This window comes from Gopherus flavomarginatus, chromosome 4, assembly GCF_025201925.1.
Source record: "Gopherus flavomarginatus isolate rGopFla2 chromosome 4, rGopFla2.mat.asm, whole genome shotgun sequence".
Taxonomy (NCBI): Eukaryota; Metazoa; Chordata; order Testudines; family Testudinidae; genus Gopherus; species Gopherus flavomarginatus.
In genome coordinates, this window is record NC_066620.1 from 98646374 (window position 1) to 98673899 (window position 27526).

Consider the following 27526-nt stretch of genomic DNA (forward strand, 5'->3'; position numbering starts at 1 on the left):
TAAAGTTAGGCATATCCTTAAGAAAGTTGCTTAATTGGGGCCCAAACTTATTAGGCAACTTGCCTTCTGCAAAGAAGAATTAGCCTGCAGCCCATAATCTCAGGCTCCAACACAGTTTCTCCAAATGCAGAGATGCTCTACATCTTAAGTTCAAAGAAAACATTTTATTCAAAACCTTGCTTGGATTTCCTTTCTTGATTCAGGATCCGCAAAATGGCAAATGCACCAGTGTGAAGATCAGAGGAACATTTCCCTAACTTCTCTCCCTGCCTATTTACTTCTTTCCATAGTGGTAAGCTATCACTAAAATGGAAGCATTTTACTGAGGATGGAAAGACAGACAATTTTACACAGTAAAAAATAATGGGCTAGAAGCTCAGCTGATGCAAATTAGTGTAGTCTATTGTACTCAATGAAGTGACACTGATTAACACCACCTGATGCTCTGACCCAATAAATCTAGATATCAATTGTTAGTCCCCGAGTGAGCCAATTTTAAAAAAAAAGTAACTGGATCGATTGCAATTAAAGCTGTATTTCTCTTGCAGCAAAAGCAGCAAGGATCCAGCAAAGTGCATTTGAAAAGATTACCTTGGAGAATGGGTACTGTGACTTTTTACTCATGTATATTATTATCTAACAGTATTAAATTTCATTCCTTAAAAATAATTATGAAAAGTTGGAGCTTGAGAAGTCAGTTTGCACCATAAAATAGCTTGAAATTAAAGTCATGATCTTATAAATGTTTGTTACTGAAGGAGAAATCTATTATATGTTAAACAGAAAAATAACTTGTTAAATGTTAAAACAAACCATGTAATGCATTGCCCTCTAAGTGGCAATGAAAGAGAAGACAGAGGAAGGCGAAGGGGAACTAGTACAGTATATTTCAAGATGACTTTGGGAGAGCAGAATGCAGTCCTATTGATCTTGCTATTTTGGCTTTTAAGGTGACAGACAAAATACACTTAGCTAAAGGAAACCTAGGAAAACTCCCATGAAAGTAATTCCAAGCACGTGTCTGCTTTTCCCATTAACATTTCATTGTTTTAGTGCCTGCTAATAAAAAGAAAATACCTCTCCTCACAACCATCTGACAAGTGAGTTAAGTATAATGTCCACAGCAAATGTGAATCATAGCAGCTACGTCAAAATTATTCAAAAAACATGATTATGCTGCCATTTTAGAACCTGCAGAAAGAAGCTCAGAATGCATTCAAGACAATATTACTCGAAGTTATTCCATACGATTCTTTCTTTTAAAAGAAATTCATAACAAAACGAAGAGGAACAGGGAGGGAAACAGCTATGTGATTGAAAAGTAGCAAATACATTAATAAAAACATCAGGAGATACATACCGCCTTCTGTCCACTGTGGACTTTCCATTCATGCTAATAGATGTTCTCCATGTGCACAGATGCAGGCCCCTACTTTTCATTTATTCTGCAATATTCTTTTTAAAATAATTCTATTTAAAGATCTCCTGGACATGCACCTGACCCCACTTCCATTGAAGTCAAAGGGAGTGTTTTCATTGCCTTTAATGATAGTTAAACTGGGTCCCATGATTGTAGCATATATTATGATTTATTTGCCTACTACACAACCGTACACATGTTTAACAATTAAGTGAGCCAAAGTGGTTAAATGTGGGTGCCTAAGCTGTGGCTGAAGATAAGTGTATATGTACCCACTTTATGTACAGACCCTCATGTATAAAAAATTTGCCCTCACAATGTTTGGTGGCAAAATGCTACTGCAGCTGCAGAACAAAAGTAACTGTACTAGTGCTGTTAGTTCTGAGAAGGGTATGAACTGAGATGTTTAGTAGGGGATTTTCAGAAGCACTCTACTTTGTCCTATCTCCCTTCTCATTTAATTCAATGAGAGTTTTACTATTGACTCCAATGGGAAAAGAGTGAGCCCAAGGTGGAGTGCTTTTGAAAATCCCACACATAAAATATGTATGATATACATAGACAAAGACAAATATAGCACAGCTCTCAGATCCATGAGATGGCATAAACAGATTTCAGACTCAGAGCTAATCCATTAGATATAGCCCCTCCCAAGACCTTTGTATCTGTAGTTACAGCACACCCTTTGTGGGTTTCCCCGACACAGTGGATTTAATTATTTTAAAGCCTATGCAGTGGGTCACCATTCTTTGTAAGAAGGCTCTAAGTCTGCTATTACTGGACTGGGGTCTCATGTGGCTCTAAAAACACTACATCTACTGATGGAGGCAGTCCCTGATCTAGGAGATACTTTGGCTACCTGTCTGGCAGCTGAAATATCAACAAGCCCTGAGGCAGAGAGTTATAAAAATAACACCTCCTTCTTGGTGTCTTTTTTGGGGGGAGAGCAAATATTATTTAAAAACTTTAAAATTCTTTGGATTGCCAAATGTTAGAAATGCAATCATTCTTTATCAAATGCTAGCAATCAAACCCAATACTATTAAACTCCCCAAACTCCTAAATAACTGAACGTTTAAAAACATATGTACACACATTTAAATATGTACACATACTTAAAAATTCACATGTACAGATTCCCGTACTGTAACCCCTTTTCAGAGGCTGGTGAATGGTATGACAAGAACCACATGCTGCAGAGATGTAGATATCTCCCACTGTCTAAACTCCCCTCCCACCAAAGCAGTGGCATTCAGTATCTTGCTTTTTAAACAACACAGGTGTTGAGGAAGATACAAGCTGTAAGTCTTGAGGAGTCGTAGGATCCTATAGTAAAAATTTTCCCTTGGATGGTACTAATCCCAGAGATTTTACGAAGTGCAAGACTGGGTCCTAAATTTAACCACTTAGTGTGAAATCTTAGCCCAATGAATTCAATCACAAAATTCCCAAAGACATCACTGGGGTCAAGATTTCACACATGAAGTTCTACGGAGGAGTAACTAAAATCATTATTAATAAACTAGAGCACCAGCCTACGTTGTTATACATTAGATACATAGGAAAACTGAGGAAGAGGTACAGTCATCTATACACATGACTCCCATTTATGTAGACTGAAGCTATATGATCAAATTCCTATGCGGCAGACTAAAAAATTGCCCCATAATCTATAGCGCCACTGTTCATGAAACTGGTTAAAAACAAACTAAACTACACAGAATTAAAGCTGAGGAATACGGATTTCAAAATTATTAATTTTAAAATTATATTTTAAGGTCTTTTTAATGCGCCCTATGCTGTGACTTGTGAATTAAGAGTTTAGAAAGTGAGGTTATCTACTGCTTTCTCACCCATTTGACATGGCCAACAAACATTTAGCAGTTGCAATAAGAGATCATATAGCAATTAGTGACATAAAAGCCAGAGAAAAGTCTCATTATGAATTCACTGTGCGCAAACTATGCACTGTTTGTGAATGATCTCTCTCACTCTTTGCATCATTTACCTGACCTTGCGAGAAATTCTTAAACAGAAGTTTAACGGGAATGACTCTTCTGCAGTGCTAGTGATGGATTTTAATTGCAAAAGAATACAACCTATTTTTTTCAGTGAACCAGACTGGGAAACAATGGAGATATTCAAGCCTTGGACTATGTAATTAGGAGAAATTAATATGCCCTCATTAAGACTATATCCATGAATCACACTCAACTGTTAAAGTCTGTTCCTTTAAATAGATGGGTAAATATTTATTTAATTATTTACCTGCATTACTTCTATTATTGAATTGCAGGTTATAAAGTAGTATAGTACAATAGATTCTCCCCTCTGAAAATCATATCTGAGTTTAGGTCACAAGACTGAGGGTGTGATCCAAACCCCATTTAAATCAAAGGAAGTATCTTTATTCACTTAATTGGCTTTGGATCCTCCGTCTTTACCCAGGCAAAACCGTCACTAGGTGCTAGATTCACAAAGGAACGTAGGTGTGGTGATGCTGAGCATTGCCACTCCTAACTTTTAGAAAAAAAAATCACTGCGATCCACACTTTTGATTTATTTTGCAACATTCTGGATCAGGAGCCTCCTATGCCTCAGGCGAGAAACCTAGCCACTAAACTAAAAGCTATGAGGAAGGTCCTCCTCCTGCACCCCCAGCATTTTGTGTAAGCATGGCTATAGGGGTCCAATAGGGTAGGCAAGGTCTGAACATGATTACTGGATCAAGCCCCGCAGGCAAGTTAGGCAGAGAAATGCCTATCTCCCCCTGGTTTGTGCATTGCTTTAGGGCTTAGGCATCCAGACACCTGGCGTGGGGCTGCTGTGCATAGGCTGAGAGGCAAAAACATAGGCAGATCAGGAACTTTTACTGCAAAAATTAGTACTGGGCACTGAGCAAGTTTAGGTGCCTACAGAGTTCGGGGGTAGATTGAGGTTCCTAAAGTGACAGTTAGGTGCTTAAATCCTTTTGCGTAGCTAGCCTTGGAAGTCTTTGTGTAAAGAGAGACTGGAGGATTTCGCCCTAAATATTAAGAATTCAGATTCCATAACTGTCTCCTAGTTTTGTTCCATACATTAATGATGTTTCAGTCTTAATTCTTATATGAGCAGCTAATACACTATAAGCAACAAGAGCAGAAGACGGGAATGTCTGGCAATTCACCCAACACAAGTATAACATAGACCTTGTTTGACTTTTGCAGCATGCAACAGAAATATTCATTTTCATATGTGGAAACTTGATTAGTAGTCATTACATGCAAAGTTGTAGTAGTTAGTTTCTATAACTATGGGCTAGGTCTTTTGTATGGCATTGTACAGTTGCCATTGATTTCCTTGTTTTGAAGTGTGAATCCATAGGAACACTTGTTCTCCAAGCCTAGGAAACATTAACAAAATCTGAGCCCAGAGCAGGTGAGCCTTTGTAGTCAAGCCTGTGTAACAAAACTCAGTAGCAGAAATTAACACATGATGAGTAGTACCTGATTCTCTATGGCTTTCCTGTTTTTTGGATCGCTGACAATTGAGAGCTGTAATTCTGCCATCTTTTTCATTTTGCTATCCATGTCAATCTTCTGGATAAGGCTCTTGGTCTGGTTTTTCAAAAGCCTGACAGTGTCCTCTTTCCCAAGTTTCTTTGCAAAGAGGGAAGCACAAGCCGAGTGTATTGCTGTAATCCAGTTTTCCAGGTCTGTCTGGCTTGTTGCCTACATAACAGATCAAGAAAGCAACATTATAACCAAAGAGGACTTAGGTGATACTAAGTTTTTGTCAGGTGCTTTGATTTCTAAGAGCTTGATGCTTTAAATTATGCACGTGTGTTGAGTTAAGTTAAGTAGGTGCTGCTAGCTTTTTCTCCACTGTCTCATGGGGTATGTCTACACTGTGATATGAAAAAACCTAAGCATGGCTGCAGCTGGCCCAGGTCAGCTGACTTGGGCTGTGGGACTATAAAATTTCAGTGAAGATGTTCAGATTCAGTGTGGAGTCCAGGTGCCACGACCCTGTGAGGCAGATGGGTCCCAGAACCTGAGCTCCAGGCTGAGCCTGAATGTCTACTCTGCATTTTTTAGCCCCGCAGCCTGAGCCCTGCAAACCCGAGTCAATTGACCCAGGCTCTGAGACTCAATGCCAGTGGTCCCCAAGTTTTTTGTGGCCAGTAGCACATTCATGTTTTCAGAATAGTGTGGCAAGCGCCAACAATCTTTCAAGGCTTATTTTGTATTTGTATATTAAATAATATGAAAATCATCATATTTAATATTACACAAATGCAAAGTGCTCCACTTAGGAAGGAACAATCAGTTTCACACATACAGAATGGGAAGAGACTGTCTAGGAAGGAGTACGGCAGAAAGAGATCTAGGGGTCATAGTGGACCACAAGCTTAATATGAGTCAACAGTGTGATACTGTTGCAAAAAAAGCAAACGTGATTCTGGGATGCATTAACAGGTGTGTTGTAAACAAGACACAAGAAGTCATTCTGTCGCTCTACTCTGCGCTGGTTAGGCCTCAGCTGGAGTATTGTGTCCAGTTCTGGGCACCGCATTTCAAGAAAGATGTGGAGAAATTGGAGAGGGTCCAGAGAAGAGCAACAAGAATGATTAAAGGTCTTGAGAACATGACCTATGAAGGAAGGCTGAAAGAACTGGGTTTGTTTAGTTTGGAAAAGAGAAGACTGAGAGGGGGACATGATAGCAGTTTCAGGTATCTAAAAGGGTGTCATCAGGAGGAGGGAGAAAACTTGTTCACCTTAGCCTCTAATGATAGAACAAGAAGCAATGGGCTTAAACTGCAGCAAGGGAGATTTAGGTTGGACATTAGGAAAAAGTTCCTAACTGTCAGGGTAGTTAAACACGGGAATAAATTGCCTAGGGAGGTTGTGGAATCTCCATCTCTGGAGATATTTAAAAGTAGGTTAGATAAATGTCTATCAGGGATGGTCTAGACAGTATCTGGTCCTGCCATGAGGGCAGGGGACTGGACTCGATGACCTCTCGAGGTCCCTTCCAGTCCCAGAGTCTATGATAATATATGAATCCCGAGAGAAGCCAGTGAGAAGCCGCGAGGACAGAACACCAGCACCCACAGCCCCGGAGTACTCTGTCCCCAGCAGGCGTGGGGCCCTGGCTTCTCTCCCCTGCTGGGCACTAGGCAGGCCCCATGCCTGCCGGGGCAGGGCTGGCTCTAGGTTTTTTGCTGCCCCAAGCAAAAAAAATTTTGGCTGCCCCCCACCACCACTGCCCTCCCCCTACATGCACCCAAATGCACATGGAAGGCACAGGGACTAACTCTCAAGCCTTGTACCCAGAAAGGGATGGGGATCTAGTAAAGAGGGTTCAGGCAGAGGAGCGGGTGTGGGGGTGCCTGAAGGCTCTACACTGGCAGAGAAGCAGGGTGTGATGTACTTGTGGAGGAGGAGAGGGGGTATCAGGAGGGTTGCGGGAGAAGAGGGGAAGGGAAAGGTGCGGGAGGAGAGGGCTGGGGGAGGGTACAAGGGGAGAGGTGCAGGTGAAGGGAGAGAACAAGGGGAAGAAGTTTGGAGAAGGAGGGATGGGGGGAGGTACAAGTGAAGAGGCTGTGAGCGAGACTGGGGGTGCAAGGGCTGAGAAGGCCAGGTGCTGACAACTGCTTCCCCAGCCCCATGCAGGTAGAGCTAAGAGGATGGACACTGACACCCAGGTGCCTGAGCCACAGGGGTTCCTCAGTGGGGTAGTATCCCTGGCTGCCCCACTTGGAGCCGGCCACTGCCTCTTCCCGCCCCTGGGACTGTGAGGGCCCGGGGCAAGCAGCGCAGGGCTGAGGCAGGGGACGTGCGCAGTGGGCTGAGTCTGGGGGCAGGAGGGGGCAGCTCCCGGTCAGCTCAAGCTGCCCAGCCACTTGCCCCATCAGCATGCAAGCCGGGATCCATGCCCCCCTCCCAGCCCAGTGGAGCCCTGCACAGCCTACTTGGGCGGTGAAATGCCGCGCCACCCTGGAGAGACTCAGAGCAGTAGCGGTGGCAGCAGCAGGACCCCTCCTCCCTCCCGGGTCCCGCTTCCCTCCCTCCCCAGCTCCTCACACACTCCGGGAGCCCCTCTCGTTGCCGCAGCCTGGGCTCGGCTCCAGGGGACGATGCTCTGGCTCTCCAGCAGCAGGGCTCTGGCCAGGGCCAGCTCCTGGCTTTTTGCTTCCCCAAGTAGCCCCGGAGTTATCTGTCCCCGGCAGGCACGGGTCGTGGTTTCTCGAAGCCGGAGAGAAGCCGCGGCCCCGTGCCTGCCAGGGACAGAGAACACTGGCGCCCGCAGTCTGCAGCTCAGGATTTCTCTGTCCCTGGCAGGCACAGAGCCGCAGCTTCTCTCCAGCTTAAGCCGCGGCCCCATGCCTGCCAGGGACCGAGAACACCGGTGCCAGCAGCCTGTAGGAGTTGGGCTGTGGCTTCTCTCCCCTGATGGGCACTAGGCAGGGGCACATAAATGCCCCTGCGGGAATTGTGTTGGGGACCACTGCTCAATGCAGTGGGTTTTTTATTGCAATGCAGATGTACCCCATGATTGCTACACCCAACCTTTCACTTGTGAATCCTGCCAGGCCTGTGAGTGCTGTAGAATCAGCAAGCACAAGAGCACTTCTGAGAGTTGTGAAGGTGAAGCGATTTGTACAGCTCAATCCTCCAGCCAGTTAAAAAGTAAAACTGACAGGCTATGAAGGTAAGTTTCCTCCAGTCCAATTTGGTCACAGGGATTGTGGCCACAAAACTGATTTCCAAGGACAGGGGTCTGCATATTTAAATAAGCACAAATTAGTGGAGGGAGCACAGAAGGACAAGGGAGGATGCATTTTTATAAAGTGCCTGCAAATATCAATTAAAAAAATGCCGCTTTGCAGCAATGTATTTTTCCTTAGGAGGATGGATCAACATTATGAGCCTCTCCAATAATACAGACAAGTGGTTAGTTTCCTTAGATTATTAACTACTTTTTGGGGGTTCCAAATGTCAATGCTTAGCAGAAGCAAAATTCCCTTTGAGGCTAATGGAGTCAGGGATGGGTCCGTCCGTATAGAACTGTGGAGTGCTAACAGATGTGTCTGGATTTTGATAATACTGCTGATTTTCTATGGGTTGTAACGGGCAAATAATAGATGCCTTGCAGCATAAGTTACACTCTGCATGTTTTAACCTCATCCATTCCAGCCCCTCTATTATTTCTGTAGCTGTGGGTGGCATGCACTTGAATGGACCAGTGACAGACCTGGAGGAGCCCTAACATCATGATAGCAGCAACAGTTACTGCAGTTAAGTATTTTTTTAATTTCATGCCTGTAGCTCTCCTCGTCAGGACCAGATATTTCGCAATCTCTTTTGTCCTCTATCTGAGCATCATTGTTCTACTGTTAACCTTTCTCAGTACACTGCTCACTTAAGTTCATATTACATTTGGCTGTCTAATTCTCATCATTTCTGTCTCTCGACTGACTCTGATCATCTCCTCTGCTACTCATCTGGCTTACCCTCCCTGTTCCCACCTCTTCTTACGTACCCCTTGCCTTTCCCTTCCCCAACCAGCAAAAAACAGCGTTAATGGAGTGGAGAACATGGCACTTGGTTTTCACTCAGTCCTCCCTCTGGCAAAAATACCCATTCACATCAATGAAAGTTTTGCTTGAAGATAGAATTGAGTGAAAGTCTGAGGTACAGACTAAGATTTGTCTTAAAAACAAACAGACGTAGCTAACACACCCATTAGCACAGATGGATAGTTTACTACTATTAATCATGTTTATTACAAGGGCCAACCAAGAATGGGGCCCCATTGTGCCAGGCACTATACCAGGGGTAGGCAACCGATGGCACGCGTGCCAAAAGGTGGCACACGAGCTGATTTTCAGTGGCACGCTGCCCAGGTCCTGGCCACCACTCCAGGGTGCTCTGCATTTTAACTTCATTTTAAATGAATCTTCTTAAAAACTTTATTTACTTTACATACAACAATAGTTTAGTTATATATTATAGATTTATAGAAAGAGACCTTCTAAAAACATTAAAATATATTACCGGCACATGAAACCTTAAATTAGAGTGAATAAATGAAGACTCGGCACACCACTTCTGAAAGGTTGCCGACCCCTGCACTATACAAATACAGAGCAGCTGACTGTCCTGGGAGATCTGTGGTTGGTGGCCCATACCCCGACTGGGGTGACGGGCATAAGTGAGTGACTGTCCTGTCCCTACCCCAAAGCGCTTACTATCTAAATAGATAGGACAGACACAGGGTGATAAAGGAGTAGAACACACAGGCAGTGTGAACAAAGCGATTGCAGAAAATAGCATGTTAGTTCCACAATTTCTGGGGGGCGGAAGGCAAGGGGATCAGACAAATGGAAAGGAAAGGGAGCGACAATGACAGGGCAGTGGAGAAGAGGGATGGCTGTGGAATGAAACTAAGGTGAAGAGACTGTAAAGGAGCAGGAGGGGGAGGATTGTTTCATAGAATCTCAGGGTTAGAAGGGACCTCAAGAGGTCATCTAGTCCAACCCCCTGCTCAAAGCAGGACCAATCCCCAGACAGATTTTTGCCCCAGATCCCTAAATGGCCCCCTCAAGGATTGAACTCACAACCCTGGGTTTAGCAGGCCAGTGCTCAAACCACTGAGCTGTGGAACAAACAGTCAATCAGTAATTATCTGATATATAAAGACAAATAAAAATAAATATCATTACCTGAAATAGATACACATCGCCAAAAGAATTGCTGAGGCAAAACACATTTTCCTTCTTGGGATGTTCAGGGACAGACTGCACTATGCTGTCCTCTGCAAACAGAGCGTATCGTGGTGAATTGCTCTGTTCCATGGAATTCCTGCCATAAGTCTCATAAAACAGCAGGGTACAACCTTTGAAAAAAAGAGAAACGAAAGTGAGCTTCCAACGTTCTTTTACATGACATGCTGTAGGAATAAAGAATTAATATGCCAGACATACTGCTGTCCACCGTTGGCGTTTGAAAGAGAAGTATTATTAAACCAAGAGAAAGGCAAAGGTTAATGGTGGCTTTGTCAGTAAGAAGGGAAAACTGATAACTAAAACAGGAAAAATATTTTCTGAAAGACAAACTTGGGCTGAAAAAATAAATTATAGCTTAGTAAACTTAGAATGTCAAAATGCCAGAGCAGTGGTTCTCAACCAGGGATCTAGGGTCCCTCAGGAAGCCGTGAGCAGGTTTCATGGGGTCTGCCAAGCAGGGCCAGAATAGACTCGCTGGGGCCCAGGGCAGAAAGCTGAAGCCTCACCACATGGGGCTGAAGTCCTGGACTCTGAGCCCCACCACCTGGGACTGAAGCTGAAGCTTGAACAATGTACCTTTGTGGGGTATGGCATGGGGCTCCAGGCAACTTCCCTAATGCCGGCCGTGGCTTTTGTATGCAGAAAAGCAGTTGCTGTGGCACTGGTAGGCCCTAGAGTTTTTATTGCACATTGTGGTGGGTGGTTCAGAAAGGAAAAGGTTGAAAACCTCTGTGCTAGAGCACATAAAAGGCTGCTCAGCTGAAGAAGCTATTATGTTTATTTAATAATTTATGGAGCCAGTTCTCTCTCACCCAGTCACCTGGGAAACCTTAATATTTGCTAAAGGGGATTAGCAGATGCTCAGTACTTTTGATCTTCAAATACTGTAGAAAATGAGTAAGTATCTCTGGAGATTAACTTTGGTTCCCTTGTTTCTATCTGCAAATTCTGTAGTAAGACACTGATCACTATCCAAATAACTTGGATGTTTTAAAGGATTTCCCTTTCTTGGACGGCATTCTCAGTTTTTCAGATAGAATGACATGCCAGATTGCAGATTGCCACATCTGCATCCTGGAACTAAAACTCAGTAACGAAGCTGATACTCATACATATAACAAAGAGATGGTTAGGGGTGACCTGATTGCCGTCTATAAGTACCTACACGGTGAAGAGAAATTTGACAATAGAGAGGTCTTCAATTTAGCAGACAAAGGGTATAACAAGAGCCAATACCTGGAAGTTGAAGTTACACTAATTCAGACTAGAAATGAGGTGCAAATTTTTAACAGTGAGGGTAATTAAGCACTGGAACTGTTTACCGAGGATCCATCACTGGCAATTTTTAAACCAAAGTTGAATGTTTGTTCTAAAAGATCTGCTCTAATTTAACAGGAATTAATTCAGGGAATTCCTATGGCCCGTGTTATACAGGAGGTCAGAATAGATGATAACAATGGTCCCTTCTGGCTTTTTAATCTATGAATATATATCTGTCCTGAACTATAGAAATATACAGTAAAGGGTATGAAACTAACAAACAAGGATTAACATTCTACCTTTTCCCACCATTTTTCAAATTAAGAGGCACTGTAATGCTGTTCAGGGCCAAAATTTAAGTTTTGCTCTAAAGTGGTGATTGTGAGAATAGTGGTGCGTCTCTGTGTGTGCGCACGCACGCATGTGTGCACTTATGGTGGTGTGTGATGGGGATGTCATACAACCTAAAATACAAATAGAAATGTTTCCGTTTTACACATTCTTTTTTAAAAAAAAATCAATTGAAAATAGATTTCCTCCCCCATTTTTAATGCTCCCCTGACAAGTGTTGAAAATCCAAAATCACAGTGTTCTAGTTCATGACAAATGGAGGTGCAACCTAGGTCACTAAGTTTAGATGTAAAACCAGCTCCTGCTTGAAACCTTCTCACAATTCAGGGTTGTTTGGATTCTGCTCTCCAGTTTAACCCATTATAGCGATCGGTGCATGCTGGCTGTTAAGGACTTATGGAGTTTGAAGCCAATGTTCTGGTTGTGACCCATCTCTATAGAGAATTAAGAGAAACAAAAGTGAATCTGACCAGTCTCATTTGATTCTCTAATGTGAATTAAATGTAAACAGTAAATTCAGAAATTAGCACCCAGGCAGCCTGAGTGCTAGGTTAATACTCAGAGGAAAGAATTCTCTCCCTAGTATACCCAACTGAGGTCACTGCAGCCCAATAGCTGGAGCAGCCTACACAGACTTTTATGTGCCCTTTGCTACAAACACATACACACCTAGGGTGTCTGACAGAACTGGCCAATGTAGCTGCAGCTTTGTCACCAGCCTGCTATGCTCTGCTTCCCCATACAATAGAGCCACACTAAGGGTTCTGTGCAGATGCTGTGACGGGGCATGTTTTGCTCTAAAATAAGGTGTATTGCGCCTACTGTAGTCACTTATAGCTCAGCAGAGTGGGCGGAGCAGTTCCAAATCCAAATTCTGCACTTGCATACATCAGCAGCAGCGTTTTACAGCCACTATGCGCACACATCTTGCACAGACATAACTGGATTATGAGGTTATGCACAGTTTGGGTTAGAGGTTTGGAATTCAAGCCTAGTTTTAATGGGTTGGTGCTTTGTTCTTGTATATATTTCCCAGTTTTCTTTAGTCAGAGGGCACTGTACCATCTCAAAGTATTTTGACATCTGGATGTACTGTTCTGTTTATAAAAAGTGTAAATTACATTTTTAAATTCTAATACCCTCAACTTGTTGTAAGAACATAAGGAAGGGTATTTTAATACATATTTTTATCCTGGTAGTTTTCCACTATTATTAAGTTTTTCAGAGGAGCAGGGCATGTTTTAGAGTTTAGCCAAGTAACAGGAGAACTATGATCCTTATAAATAGAGAGGTCCACACATTCTCCCTATTTCTGATGCTGCACTGGAACAGATTATAGTCTATGTGTTTTGATCAAAGCTTGTACTGAGGGGAAATTGGTGGGAAAGCAATTTCCCTTGTTAAAATAAATTAATTAGAGGGGACAGATGGGAAGGAGAGTTCCCCTCGTTAAAGGTTTACTATTCAAGCTCAGGTCTTGCCAGCATACTAAGTAAAGTGGAGGCCTCAGGACACTGATAAATCCAAGTCTGGCAGGTAACCAGAGGGTTGTAAGCTTTTTGCATATTTATAATTAAACACATATCAACAGAATGCAGAGAAACATGCTGTTCTCATTCACACACGTGACTCTTTTAAAAATGTATTTATATCTTAGTTATTTAAATTTCCAGAACCAATTAAACCAAGATTTGATCAAAATTTACACATGGAATTCTGAAGCAAGTTTCTTGATCTTAATATAGTATGCTATATAAGTAAATACATTAAATTAAAATACAAGAAGGAGGCCTTGAAATCCACACAGACAAGTTTGTTCTGGCAACAAAAATCTTTGCAAGACAAGTAAAGTGTACGTATGATCAAGGAAATGTCTATTTATGAACAAAGACAAAAAGATCCAGCACCATGACGGTAACTATAACACTAATCCCATGTGAAAGGCATTCAAGATACAGTAATAAGTCTAACACAAAACAAGTGTAACATATGTAGAGTAAGGTGTTTTGTTGGTACTTTAAGAAATCTTTCAAAAGACAGATTAAACTCATATTTACACTTCAGTGTCTAAACAAAGGTGAGGAAAGGGTGGTATTCAGATACTTTTTTTTCTCTTTACATATGCTATTTGCAGGCATGATTCATTTTACTGCCTCAGTCTAGTGATAAAGAAAAGTGATTTAACCTGTTAATTAAGGCTTTGTCTACACTGGCCTTTCATCAGTAAAACTGTTGTCATTGAGGGGTCTGAAAAGAAAAAAAAAACACACCCCAAATGACAAAAGTTTTAGTGACGAAAAAAGCCAGTGCGAACAGCATTTTGTTGGCAGGAGAACTCTCCCACCAATAAAACTACCACCTCCCGTTGGGGGTGGAATTATTATTTTTTTTGTTTTGTCGGTGGGAGAGCTCTTTCCTGCCGACAAAGAGCAGCTACACTGCGCACCTTTTAGCGGCACGGCTCTAGCAGCACAGCTGCGTAGCTAAAAGGTACATAGCGTAGACATAGCCTCAGTCTGATGGCATTCTGATCACTTAACAACAGATCTCAGAATTATAGTGCAGAATTACTGTATTTTTTTCTTTCCTGCTGGTTTACTTTGTATGAGTTGACATTGACACATTTTGAACATCGCCAATACTTACAGCACAGTATTTATTTTTCTTCAGGTCTAGACCCAGGTGTGAGTCAGGTAATTATTTTGAAAAGTGAAACCTGTGGGAAGGTTATTATATTCTCTCTTCTAGTCTCAAATATGCTAGGAAATCATTTACTTTGACTATTTCCTTACTTACTAATTTAGCATTATATTAACTAAAGGGCAATTCCCAGCAGTGTAATCTATACAATTTAGGAAATCGCCTGTTAAATTCCTCCGCCTCCCCACAACAAATTGTATGTTGATTTTCCTCCACATATTTGCCGACACCCATCCGCTGCTGATAACACACCTACTTTCTCCATTACACTCAGCAGCAAACATGCAACCTTAGCTCTGACACAACAGTCATCCACCAACCTACAAACAGCTTTCCCTCCCCCTCACCCAACAGATTGGCTCCACACTGTGCTGTCTCCTGGCAAGGGAAGCATGGGGGAGAAGAGTGAGGAGTGTAGACCAGTGGTTCTCAACCAGCAGTCCAGGAGCTCCTGAGGGGCCACAAGCAGGTGTCAGGGAGTCCACCAAGTAGGACCAGTGTTAGACTTGCTGGGGCTCAGGGCAGAAAGCCAAAGCCCCACCGCTTGGGGCTGAAGCCCAGAGTCCTGAGCCCCACCATCTGGGGCTGAAGCCAAAGCCTGAGCAATGCAACTTTGCGGCAGGGATGCCCTGCGGCATGGGGCCCCAGGCAATTGCCCTGCTTGCTATCCCCTAATGCCAGCCCTGGCTTTTGTGTGCAGTAAACCAGTTATTGGGCACAGGTGGGCCGTGGAGTTTTTATAGCACGTTGGAAGGGGGGGGCTTGAAAGAAAAAGATTAAGAACCCCTGGTGTAGAGGGCAGTGGTGATGTGGGACACCAACAGGTGGGGAGGAATCGGTGGGATATGAGTTGTCATAGCAGAGAAGAGAGTTTTGTGCCGCGGACATGGGGTCATGGCTGGACTGGGGAGTACCAGGACTGCACCAGGGTTCTAGGGAGAAAGGGAATCCAGTGCCCCTCTGTTGAGATTTAGGTGCCAGATTTAGCCCCTCTGCCACCAGGGCAGGTGCAACTACTAGGCGGTTGCCTAAGGTGTCAAGTGGCTGGGGGTACCAAAAAGCAGTGCCCTGGCTCGGAAGGGAGGAGCCGCCCTTTTGGAGGCACCGGAGAGCCAGAGTGTCGGCTTGCGGCACGGGGGGGGCAGCAGCCCTGCAAAAGTGGTAGTGCTGCTAGTGAGGAACAGCTGTGCCCCTCCCAGGCTGCGGCCTGGCGCCCCCCCAGGGGATCCTGCAGGCTGCAGCAGATGCATGCGGGCAGCGGCCCCTGTGTGCCCCCCTTGCCGCGCTTGGGCTCTGTGGCTCCCGGGCATGTGAGCTGCCACCACTGCTGGGGCACAGGGCCCTGAGCCTGCTCTGGAAGGGGTGGCTCACACTCCCAGGAGCCGCAGAGCCAGAGTGCAACAAGGTGGGACCTGGGAGGCACACAGAGGCTGCCACCCACAGCATGTATCTGCTGCAAGAGTCCTGGGGGGGAGGGGAGGCAGAGGGGAAGGCCGCATCCTGGGTAGGAGGAGTGGGAGGCGTGGCTGCTCCCCGCTAGCCGCGCCACTGCCTTTGCAGGGCTGCTGCCCCTCCCTGCACCATGCCGGCTCCTCCATGGCTGGGGTTCGCCGCCGCCACCGCAAGTGGGACGCTCTGGCTCTCCAGTGCCTTCGGAAGGCGGCTCCTCGTTGACGAGTTGCTGCAGTGGCCCAAGTCCGGCAAAGCCAGTGAGTGGACTCGAGGCGGGGAGCCGCCAGGGTGGGGTGGGAGGGGAATGCTCGCAGGGGGGCTGTGCACCCTCCAGGGGAGTTCAAGGAGCGGGGAGGGAGGAACCTGGTCTGGGGAGAAGCCCCTGGGCACGGCTGGCCCCTAGGGTCTACAAAGGCTTATTGGGATTTGCCCCTCAATGAACGGATGTGCGGGGGGCAGAGGGGTGCAAGATGCAAGTTTTGCCTAGGGCGCAAAATATCCTTGCAACAGCCCTGTCTACCACTACTGCCTTAACTCCCTCAGCACAGAAGGCAGCAGCACTATGGGATGTCCCTTATGTGTTAGTGCAGCAGCACAGAGGCACATGGCTCTCCATGACATGCCTACCTGGTGCACAAGACAGCCAGGGTCCGATGCTGGGGAACTGACTAACTGTGTTGACACATCAAGGCTTCAAGAGATCTCAGTGCACCACACAGCAGCACCACAGGGAACTGAGTGTCTGTGCCACAGCATCAGTGCTTCAAGGGCTACCTCTGACCCATATGTTAAGTCAATTTATACCCACTTACAGATGTGCAAACGCCAAATTGAATGCCTCAGCTAACCCAGGGAAATGTCCACGGCCCCCCATTCAGCTGTGCATTTTCTAACCTATAATGCTTCTTGGCTTGCTCTGAACCTTTGAGACTGGGGGTTGGAGTAACCTAAGCTGTGGGCTGGACCACATACAAGTGAATGGACGATGGCAGGAGTAATATACTGGCACTAGCACCGATGCTCATCATTAGTGAAGGAAGATTAGTAGGAGGATCTGTCACAAAAGCCTGAAATACTGTTGTGGGCACCAGAGGTGGGGAACCACCACTCTAGTGTATTTATAAGTGAAAAGAGGGATGTAGAAGTATTAAAAATAAAAGTGTTTTTGGCTTTCCAGTACATGAATTCATAGAATCATAGAATATCAGGATTGGAAGGAACCTCAGGAGGTCATCTAGTCCAAACCTCTGCTCAAAGCAGGACAAATTCCCAGACAGTTTTTTTGTGCTGGTTCCCTAAATGGCCCCCTCAAGGATTGAACTCACAACTCTGGGATTAGCAGGCCAATGCTCAAACCACTGAGCTGTCCTCCCCCAATAGTAATTTAGCGGCTCAAAAAAGTATCCCCGAAAAGAAGAGGAAATTTTTTCTAATAAATAAGGTGGCCAAATTTAAAAAAACTGGAAACTTTTCTGCCCCCACCAAAATGCACAGGTGAGGAAACTGAACACAAACACCCATCTCTGTGCTAAGTAGTCATTTCTATATCCAACTATAGACTCTCCGATTTTTAAGGTCAGACCATCTCGATTACCTAACCTGACTTCTTGTATAATACAGGCCATAGAATTTCGTTAATAACGTCTGGTTAAACCAGAGCATGTCTTTTAGAAAGACACCCAATCTTAGATGCACACATGAACAATTTTGTGACTGAAAGTGGGATTCCACTTCTTAATTATCTGGCCCTGCAACACAGTATCCCCAGTATTGACAACTCTCAGGATTTAATTTATTTATTTATTAGGAGCAGTGGGATTTCAGAGTGTGCTGGAGCACAACTTGTGATGATACAAGAAACTCCAGTCCCATTGCGAAATTGAGCCATGCCAGAAGCCAGCAGAATCTCTCCCCTATGATCACCTCCCTCACAGGGGAGGAGTGGGCAGCAAAGAGCCCAGCAGTTCAGCTCAACTCTGCTCCCTCTTCCCCCCTCACCACCTTTAAAAACACGGAGAAGAGGGTAATATTGCTCCTCTTTCCCGCAAACTGCAGCATCCATCCTGGGAAGGGGCAGAGGGGGGTGAAGAGCCCCTGGAGGTGCCCCACCCTCAGCTTGGAAAGGGGGAGTGGGGACCCCATTACAGCCCTCCCAGGCCTGGGAGAAGGGTGAAGAATGCCAGGAGGTGCAGTGGTGAGGCTTGGGGGAAGCTGGGGGGGGCTCTGAATTGATGGGGGGTTGGGGGCAGTTGAACCAAAGGGGGCTGAACAGATGGTGAGGGCAAGATGAATTGCTGGATAGGGACATGCAGACACACATCACCTCCACATTGGTGCACATAAAAAAATTACATGCATGAGAAAAATTAGAGGGAACACTGACCTGACCCCTCAGTCTGTAGGCTGTCACTCATCTCTCATAGTCCAACCCTCCAGGTCTTTTCTCGAAAACATCCAGTCACCTCTGTCCATGGTTTGACCCTAGACCCAGGGTCCCTCACAGGAGTCTGAAACCTTCCTGTAGTCATCTTCTCCCGCCCCTCCTGGGCTCCTGCCCAAGCCTCTCTGGTCTGGACAATCTCCGCTATCCATTCCAGAGAGTTCCCTCCCCTTCAGAGATTTCCCATCCTCCCTTTCATTAGTATCAGGTGCCTTCCCCTTATTCCCAAACAGGCCCAAGTGGGAAGCGCCTACCTTGTCAAAAGGAACTGGGCCAATTTCCCTTACAGGGGCTAGTCACCCTGTGACAGGTCCGGAATTGTTTTTAACTGCCAAAATTATCAAATGCACCCTCTTAATTGACACGTACCCAATTTTGCATGAGTCCATAAATCAGAGAGCTGGACAGGTAATTATCCAGTTTCAGTATCAAATGCAGGGCTTCCCACCCAAAGCTGAAGGTGCAAATATAGGCCCACTTTTAGGAAGGTACTTAAGCACATGCCTATTTTTAAGCGAGAGAGCAGATAACTTGTGTACTTAAAGTTAGGCATAGACTTAAGTATCTACCTGAACTAGGCTTTGTCCACACTACAGACCCTACAGCTGTACCCCTGAAACTGTGCTGCTGTAAGGTTTCCCGCGTATCTGGTGTATCCTGGCGAAAGTGCTCCCACCGGCATAATTAAACCACCCTTAACAAGCGGCAGTAACTATGTTGACAGGACAGTGTCTCCCACCAACATAGCACTGTCCACACCAGCACTTCTGTTGGTGAAACTTTTGTCGGTTGGAGGAGTGTTTTTTCACACCTGTGACCGACAAAAGTTTTACAGACAAAAGTGGTAGCGTAGATAAAGCCTAAGGTCATCAGGGGCTGAGTTTCAGTTCAAAATGTTATCTAGGTTTCATTTAAAAACAAAACAAAACAAAAACCCACCATCAAACAATAGATAGCACCTGTGTTGGCAGGTTAAAAGAGTTTAAAAATGATTTACCTTTGAGCGTTATCCAATACTGTTTCCACTTTCTCCGTGCAACCAGCTCAAGTTTTTTTTCCTTCTGTAGAGTTACCAACGGCTTGAAGAAGAGCCACCCTGCTTTGCGCACAACTCCTTGTTCTCTTTCATACAGCAGATCCAGTTGCTCTAAGGAACTGAGTGATTCACTACTGGAGTCCTCTGTGTCTGTTGATGTGTCCGTATTCTCAATATTTGTCCTGCTCACGTCCAGCTCCCTCATGAAATTTTCATAAATGTTCTGCCTCAGGGCATCACTGCTGATTGCATTAGTGGATTCACTTCTCTGGGGCAGAATGTGGCCAGAGCCAGGCGACCACAGTAAACCAGACATCTGCGAAGGTGCCAGAGTGTCTGTACCATGGTTATCAATTCTGCTGTCAAAGTACTCACTCAGATCTTTGGATTTTGGCTCCTGTAAATAATGCAAATTGCAAGTAATCTATGGCGAAGAGACATTTTATAGCATCTTGTTTGTTTCATGTATCGTGATTGTAAACTCCATCAGAGTGTGCCCGCTTGCACCATGATGGTGCCTGTTAATCCTAGCAATCTTTGCTACTGTCAGTATTACTGCCACATTTTTATTCAACAGAATCCCAGTAAGGCTAATTGCCAAACCAGCAGTGTTTGCTAACACAACAGGCCTCAAAAAAAAAAAAAAAAGTCCCTAGAATTTATTGATAATTGCTGTGATTACATTTCCAACAGCCCAGTGGGCATTGTGAATAAACTATATACTACTGACAACGGTGAATTAATCTGTTTTCCTGAGCATTGTGAAACAGGGACATTGTCTTTTACACCCCGACCCAACTATAACAGTAACACTGACAAGACTAGTTTTGCTTATTACAGAGGATTTAAAATGGGTGAAATTAAATTCAATCTAGGTAGCAAGGTTTCAATATCTGACCATTTAAAAATTCGGATTAGCAGATGTAAATTGATTACTTTAATGGAGGTAAGCTGATTTTGCCTCCTGAGGATCTGAAAAATGTCAGTCTGAAATTTGAAATATTTTTAAACCTACTGAATTCACCAACTATCTGCCAAGATAAATGCATTCAACTTCATTTTAAAACTAAAAGAAAGAGTGTTGGATGATTTGTATGAATCCAGGTTTTAAAATGTAGTGGTGCATATTTTCTAAAGATTGCAGATATTGCTATTACAGTGGAGGCTTGACTCCTAGATCCAGCAGCGTATTATGAAATCCATTTGTATTACTCATGCTTGTATGATGCAATTTCATTTCTTCTGCGGCAGGGCAGTTCCCTTTTAAGTGCTCTGAGATAGTTGTTCTACATATGATTTTAATTCCACATTGGCGATGTGGAATGTTCACTCATTCCTGCAAAAGTCTGTCTATATGGAAGATCTGAGCCTCATGGCCTGACTCAGCAAGGTGCTAAGTGCCCTCAATGTCCAGTAGGGTGACCAAATGTCGCGATTTTATAGGGACAGTCTCGATATTTGGTGCTTTTTCTTAAATAGGCACCTGTTACCCCCCTCCCCCCACAGCCCCATCCCAATTTTTCACACTCTCTCTCTGGTCACCCTAATGCCCGGTGACTTCAGTGGGCTCTCAGGTGTCTTAGTATTTCACAAGATTGGGCTCTTGAAGCTAAATTCCACTGTCAAGAAGAATCATTCCACCAGTCTGATAGAAGGATTTATCTCCCATCTAACTGTATTTCACTGACATTTTTGAAAAATACAATATGCTTAAAGAGTAAGCAACAGAAAAAAAAACACTATTTGCTGCCTTTTATATAGAAAAAAAATTAACAAATTTTACTTGAAAATACCCAGGGGCTGTAAATAGCTCAACCAGAAGTACAACTATTGCCCAGGAAAATGTTATTTTTTGCTCAAGTTTACACTGCTTCTATAGTAATATTTATTTGCACTCTGACTTCTACATACGGATAAAGTAAACAAACACTGGTCTCCTGTGAACTAGTCACACCAGAAGCTTGGAAAGCAACTGCATTTGTTTTCACATCCTAGATGTTGCACATCAAAAATGTACTGGAAGAAGCTGTGTCATGTTTTGATAGTATGACCACCTCCAACATAAAGCCAAGAGCAACAGTGTGATCCCATACTGCTGCAGATTTCACAAGAAAAGGTCACTTTTCAGCAAGAAGGCTGCTGTAGCAGTAGGCTCAGAAATGCCAAATTTAATTTAAAGATTATGTTCCAAGGCAATACATTTAGGTTTGAAATGGGAAGAGACCCTTCTAACATCTAGATCTTTTAGATCACTATGCTCAGCAAAATAGGTGCAGCTTTCCTATTAAAAAAGAGTATATAGTTTTAGCATGTCATTGGTCTCTATCCTTTCCATAAAGCTTACTACCAACTAGGGCTTAGTTTCAGCGCACTAAATCAACAACGCAACACATATTGATCCATTTGGCACATTCCTCAGTACGGGACAGCGAGAAGCCAGCCTTTGCCAGAAGGAGCATTTACCGAGTGATAAATCACTCTGCTGAAGTCAACTGAGTTATGCCAGTATAAGAGTGACTTGAGATCAAAATCAGGTTGAGTGTCTGAAATTCAGTCCTGCAGATGGAGGCAGAAGTAATCCTAAACTCCAATGAAAGTGAGAGGGAATGAATATCCTAATATGCAGATTTGGGTGAGAGTTGGATTCATATTATTTGTATAGTTGAGACTATACAAAGTTAGAAAAAAATGACAATGGATATAGAAGGTTTAAGATGTGAGCTATACTGAGCAGGGGAGAGAAGGCAGCAGCATCACCAGTGCAAGTGGAGAGGCAAGAAAAGATTTAAAAAAAAATATATTTTATGCATGTGTCTGCAAAATGATGTGTGATCAATGGGATACAAACTCCTGGCCTGACTTCAGGCACTGACTAGCTGCAAATCTCTTGTAAGATTTGGGAATCTTCATTTCCCCTTTCTTAATCCAGTGTTGGCACAGGCACATGCTGAAATATTGGCATTTGAATACTTTCTTATTGCTCTTCATAGCCAATCAGCTTCCTACAAAAAGGCCAATTTTCAGTTTATTTAGAGAATATATTATTAGGTTTGCAAATCACTAATAGGGCTTCATTTGGGGGCCCATTAAATAAAGTGCGAGCCCTGCCAATTGGTAACAAACTCCATTAAAGTTCTTATACAGGGTCTCGAGCCCCAAACTGATACCACTTATGAACTTTTGTCTCTAGGGATCTATCTACACTACCACTGTAACTATGTGACAGCATAGCTGTCCCTTGAGCCAGTTACAAGTTTAAAATTGGTAAAGTGGAAAGGACCCACCCACTCCTCCACAAACAAACTACATCTATGGACAAGATGCTACACGTTTTAACCTGTTGTTGCTAGAGTCCTCATCTCAAAGATAGTTGTTACTCAAGTCCTACATTTTCAAAGTAAGATACTGTAATTAGGGTTGGGGTTTATTTCCTTTCACCAAGTCTGGTTTGATACAGACTCACCAGCAACATTTCCCTGCTGTTGTGGAAGTCAGTGAGTCTCTATATTATGTATACACAGCTGGTGCAAAACAGCCATTAATCCCTTACTAGATATTCTGAAAATGTTGTAATTAACTTATGCATAACAAAAAGGGCTATGTTGCAGAGATCATATTTAGAGCCCGATATTAACTTTTATAAAAAAAATCTAAAATAGTCAGTGCTGTTTATATCAGTGAAGAAACCTCAGGAAAAAAGCTAAAGCACTTAATTCCTTTTTTTCCTGTTTTCTAACAAACAGATGAGTGCAGGGGAAAGGGTTTCAAGAACCTTGAGGACTCCATAATAACTCTCAAAAGTCTTAAGTAAGATAATGAACTAGCTGAGCAGCCCTCAAATTTCCCAGAGCCAAATTCTGTGGCCCTCTTGGCATTTACACATCTCAAATTAACCTGATTTCTTGACACAAACTGGCCCTTAATATTGTATGCTGTGCCTTGAAGTTAGTGTGGCTCACACACTGGTTGTGGTATGGAGTGAGGAGGCAGTCCAGGAAGATTATGTCACAAGATGGCACAACGCCTACCAAATCTTCCCAGCACACTGGGGAAGCACAGTTGCTGCATCATCCCTTAGAGGGAGCAGTGTATGATCTCCTATTCATCTAGACAGTACTGCTGGACGGTATGAAAATGTACAGGTACGTGGCTCTGCCTCCTTTCTGCTCACTTTTGTAGTGGCTTGCACCCCCGCAGTTTTAGAAGGGAGTAGCCCCTAAACTGAGGAGAGCACAGAGAGCACAACTTTGGCCAGCCCTTTCATGGGAGGCATTATAGGAGTGAGGGAAGTTTCTGCACTCCCCACTTGTGCGTTCCTACAAGGCTAGGCACAGTCTGGCCTTTACAGCAGGGCCGCTCGGGAGTGGGGGCAAGTGGGGCAATTTGCCCCGGGCCCCGCAGGGGCCCCCATGAGAGTTTTTCGGGGCCCCTGGAGCGGGGTCCTTCACTCGCTCTGGGGGCCCCGGAAAACTCTTGCAGGGCCCAGGCCCCAGGAATTTTCTTCCGCTCCGGGTCTTCAGCAGCAATTCGGGGGCAGGGGGGTCCTTCCGCCTCGCGGCCCGCCGCCAAAGTGCCAGGTCTTCGGCGGCAATTCGGCGCTGGGGACCCCCCGCCACTGAAGACCCCAGGCCCCCTGAATCCTCTGGGCGGCCCTGCTTTAGGGAGCTGATTCTGGGACCTAGGGCAGGAGACAGGAATTTCAGTTTTGATCACAGCTATCCTCAGCTCCCATTGATGGGATTAGCCTTAAACTGTTCTAAAGAGACACCCACTAACTAACCAGATGGTACTTCAGCTTTGATAACCAGAGAATTATGTAGTCAGGTTCATACACAAGAAGAAGGCAGCTAGATAATAACATCTCCATAAAACTACAGGTTTAACCAAAAACCCCGCTGTCTACAGTTGGACTTGGAGATATAACCAGGTTTCCTTTCCTAATTTGAGAGGGATGACTGCTAACACTGGTGATGAGAGGGAAAACATCTACAAAAGATATTTACAACATGGCCATTCCCATGTTTAAGGATTTGTTTTACTGCACATTTCAGATTATTTTTATAGGCATTTTCAGGGCTACAAATTATGTTTTGATCCACAGGATCAGATATCTCTTTGCTTTCGTGCTGTAATTATTTTAAAAGCTCCAGTCCATCTCATGAAAAATCCAGTGACTTGAAAATCTATTCACTGGTATATTTGCTTCCATAAATGACAATTAGAGATAGCTGGAATTTTCACCCATCATTGAGTAGTCCTATGGAAAAATAAAATGCAGGCATTACACTAATGGAAGGTGCCTACAGCTCTCAGTACCAGACTTTAGGATGAGTTTTCCCACATACCTGCAGCTTTCTTTTCTTCCTAGAGAGGCTTCCTGTCCAGTCGCTGATGCGTCGCATCCTGCTTTTTAATGTATCCTTCTTGGAGGCATCGTCGTTTAGGGGTTTGGACTTTCTACATGGGAGGGTATAAGAAGAATACTGTGCGGGGCCTCTGTGTTCTACCCTAGAGGGAACATCAATGTCTGAGGCAAAAGAAACACGGTTGCTTAAGCTGGCATGAGTGCCAATATATTCATCAGACAACCTGAGAGCTGAGGATGGGCTGCTTTCTAAATTTGTATCCTTATATAGATCGCGGAGGGAGGAAAGAGATGAACTTTGGTTGAAGGACTTTTTGCTGTCATTTGTGGGAAAACTGGCATGAATCCTTGTATCCGGAGTGCTCCTGGTCAGGTAGGAGCCATCCAGCTCATTGATATCCCCATTGTTGCCCCAGGGAGAGTCATACCATGAAGACTCTGAGCTTAAGGAGCTTCCTTTACTGGATCTAAGTCTTGAGTCAGTGGGAGATAGACGATGACTTGAAGTGTCATCTGTACTGGAGCTCCTCCTCACATCTAGCAGATCATTAGATTTGGATTCTAAAGTAGGTGAGTATCTCAGCAGCTGGACTGATCCATTGGATTCCTCTATAGAGACTTTGTTGTTGCTACTGTTGTGAAACTCAACCTTTAAACAGCCATCCAGCTTCCCCAGCGTTTTAATGAGAACTTTGGGGCTCCTCCTGTCATCTGGTAGTGGAGTTGATGCTAGACTCTCATTCTTTCCATAGCAATTTAAAATATGCCCACTGCATTCCCTGGAGGCAACATGATTACTTGCAGCTTCAAGGCCAATATAGTGGAAACCATTCTCAGGAAAAAATGCCGCATTGCTTCCCTGGCAGTAGTTCCCTGAGGCATTTGTCCTGTGTTTGGCATGGATACTGCTTTTAGAGGCCTTTGCCACGGTGTCACTGAGCCTAGGTGAATAAGGCTGGTTACTCTTGAAGTGAGAGAGGCAGCTTCTGGCTAGTGATCTTGATTTGTAGCTAGTGCCATTGCTGTTGTGTCCCCATCCATGCACGGAGCAAGACTTTTCATCCTTAGCATGAATGCTGTGAATTTTCAGAGAACAAGGCTTCTGCTTGGCACCAGATGCAGCATTAGTGTGATGTTTTGATCCATGAAAGCTGTACTGGCTTTCTGAATTCCCCATTTTCCACTAAATTAAGAAAAAAAAGTTTCATTAATATCAGTGGGCAGAAGATGAAGAACCAAGATGAATAGAGCACTTTTACTCTCTAAATAAGAAACAGAGCTTTTTTATTGTATGAAACAACTTTTTTCAAAATAGAGTCAATAACCATTTTCAGTATTTAATAATTAATTTTTTTCAGGGGCTGGGGAGGTGGCTAGGAAAGCTCATTCTTTGTGTGGTTTGTTATCCTGCTATAAAGCTACTAAATGCTGGCGTCTAACCCCACTGAAATCATTTCAACACTTCCCTCCTCCCACACCCCCTGGCAACATCATCTTCTTATAACTTGTAAAACCTTTAACTCCCAAGAACAATTGCATAATGAAAGGGAAACAACAGGATAATAGCTACTTAGATGTACAGTGAACTGTACTTTCAGAAAACCCCTGCTGCCAGGAGACATGCAAACTGCAGTTTCAGCTTGACTAGCTTCTGTGCAATAAAATGTTCCTTCAATAAATTGTTCAGCAAACCCCTACCTCATGATTAAAAAGAGCCAATCTGGAAAAAAAAAGGGGGGGGGGGCTTGGGTTTTTTGAATAGCTTTATCCCTCATTTCAAACACAAAGCTGCACCATGTTTGTCCAGCACACAGAAGTTTGGAAGTTCACTCAGCAAAAATGCACTTGAGCAATCCTTGCTCACATAAAATAGCATTTACAGGAGAAGTTCAATTGCTAGTGTGAGACGGTTGTACAATCTGGCCCCATATAAGTGCACTTGAAAATAAAAGGCCCAAGTCAGCCCGCCCTTACATGGGTGTCAAACTCCAGTGGCTGCAATGTACATACAAATGACAAAGAATGTTTTGAAAAGATATAAAACAAGTCATTCTAAACTGTGTTTTCAACATTGATATGGTAACTGGTGCTTCTCCTCATATTAACTTTCAGACTGTTGGACTGGACAAAGCTTGTGCAGTCTCTTTACAGGCTTCTGAGAATTAACCCCATTGTGAAAACAGATCCACATTTTTTTTTTTTACATTTACATTTATTTGAAAAAACTCTTCCTACCCAACCCTATTCATTTTTCATTAAGTCTTTTGGTATACAGTTTAGTATGAAATAGAAACAGAAATACCTCTAGAATCACCATTAAATGTGGGCGCAATTAGCAATCAGCGTACTTTGCATTGTCTTGATAGCTAGACACCACACTTTCCAAAAATGGGATGGCATTCCATGCAAACTTTCTGGAAAACACAAAACAAAGAAAAAATCTCTCAGTCAAATACATTTACATATATTTTACCTCTGCTATCAGATAAATCAACATAAAAATAAGACAGAGCACAAAAAATAGATAGAAGGGAATTGGTTAAGAGCTTTTAATATTTCTAATTCTTTCTTACTCCACTTTCAATCATGAATTGGCACAAACTTCCAGTACTCTGCATTTTGCTTTGGTAACATCAATTAAAATTTATCAGGCTGTGCAAGTATCCATTACAATTTGGACCACTTATATCGAACTGATCAGAGCAATTTTTTGCGCTTGTTTACTCTTGTC

The 27526-nt window shown here is 43.8% G+C and overlaps 1 protein-coding gene across 1 annotated transcript in view; it reads right to left on the reverse strand.

Annotated features, from left to right (window-relative positions):
- TIAM2 (TIAM Rac1 associated GEF 2) overlaps positions 1–27185 on the reverse strand; it is a 126330-nt gene extending 99145 nt beyond the window's left edge. The window contains exons 1-5 of the mRNA XM_050949637.1: positions 27098–27185; positions 24776–25978; positions 19392–19827; positions 10129–10301; positions 4906–5130 (exon numbers count right to left, since the gene is read on the reverse strand). Of these exons, the coding sequence (XP_050805594.1) occupies positions 4906–5130; positions 10129–10301; positions 19392–19827; positions 24776–25978; positions 27098–27112 (2052 nt within the window). The 5' untranslated portion in view covers positions 27113–27185. The remainder of the gene's footprint in view (positions 1–4905; positions 5131–10128; positions 10302–19391; positions 19828–24775; positions 25979–27097) is intronic.
- Between the last annotated feature and the right edge of the window lie 341 nt (positions 27186–27526).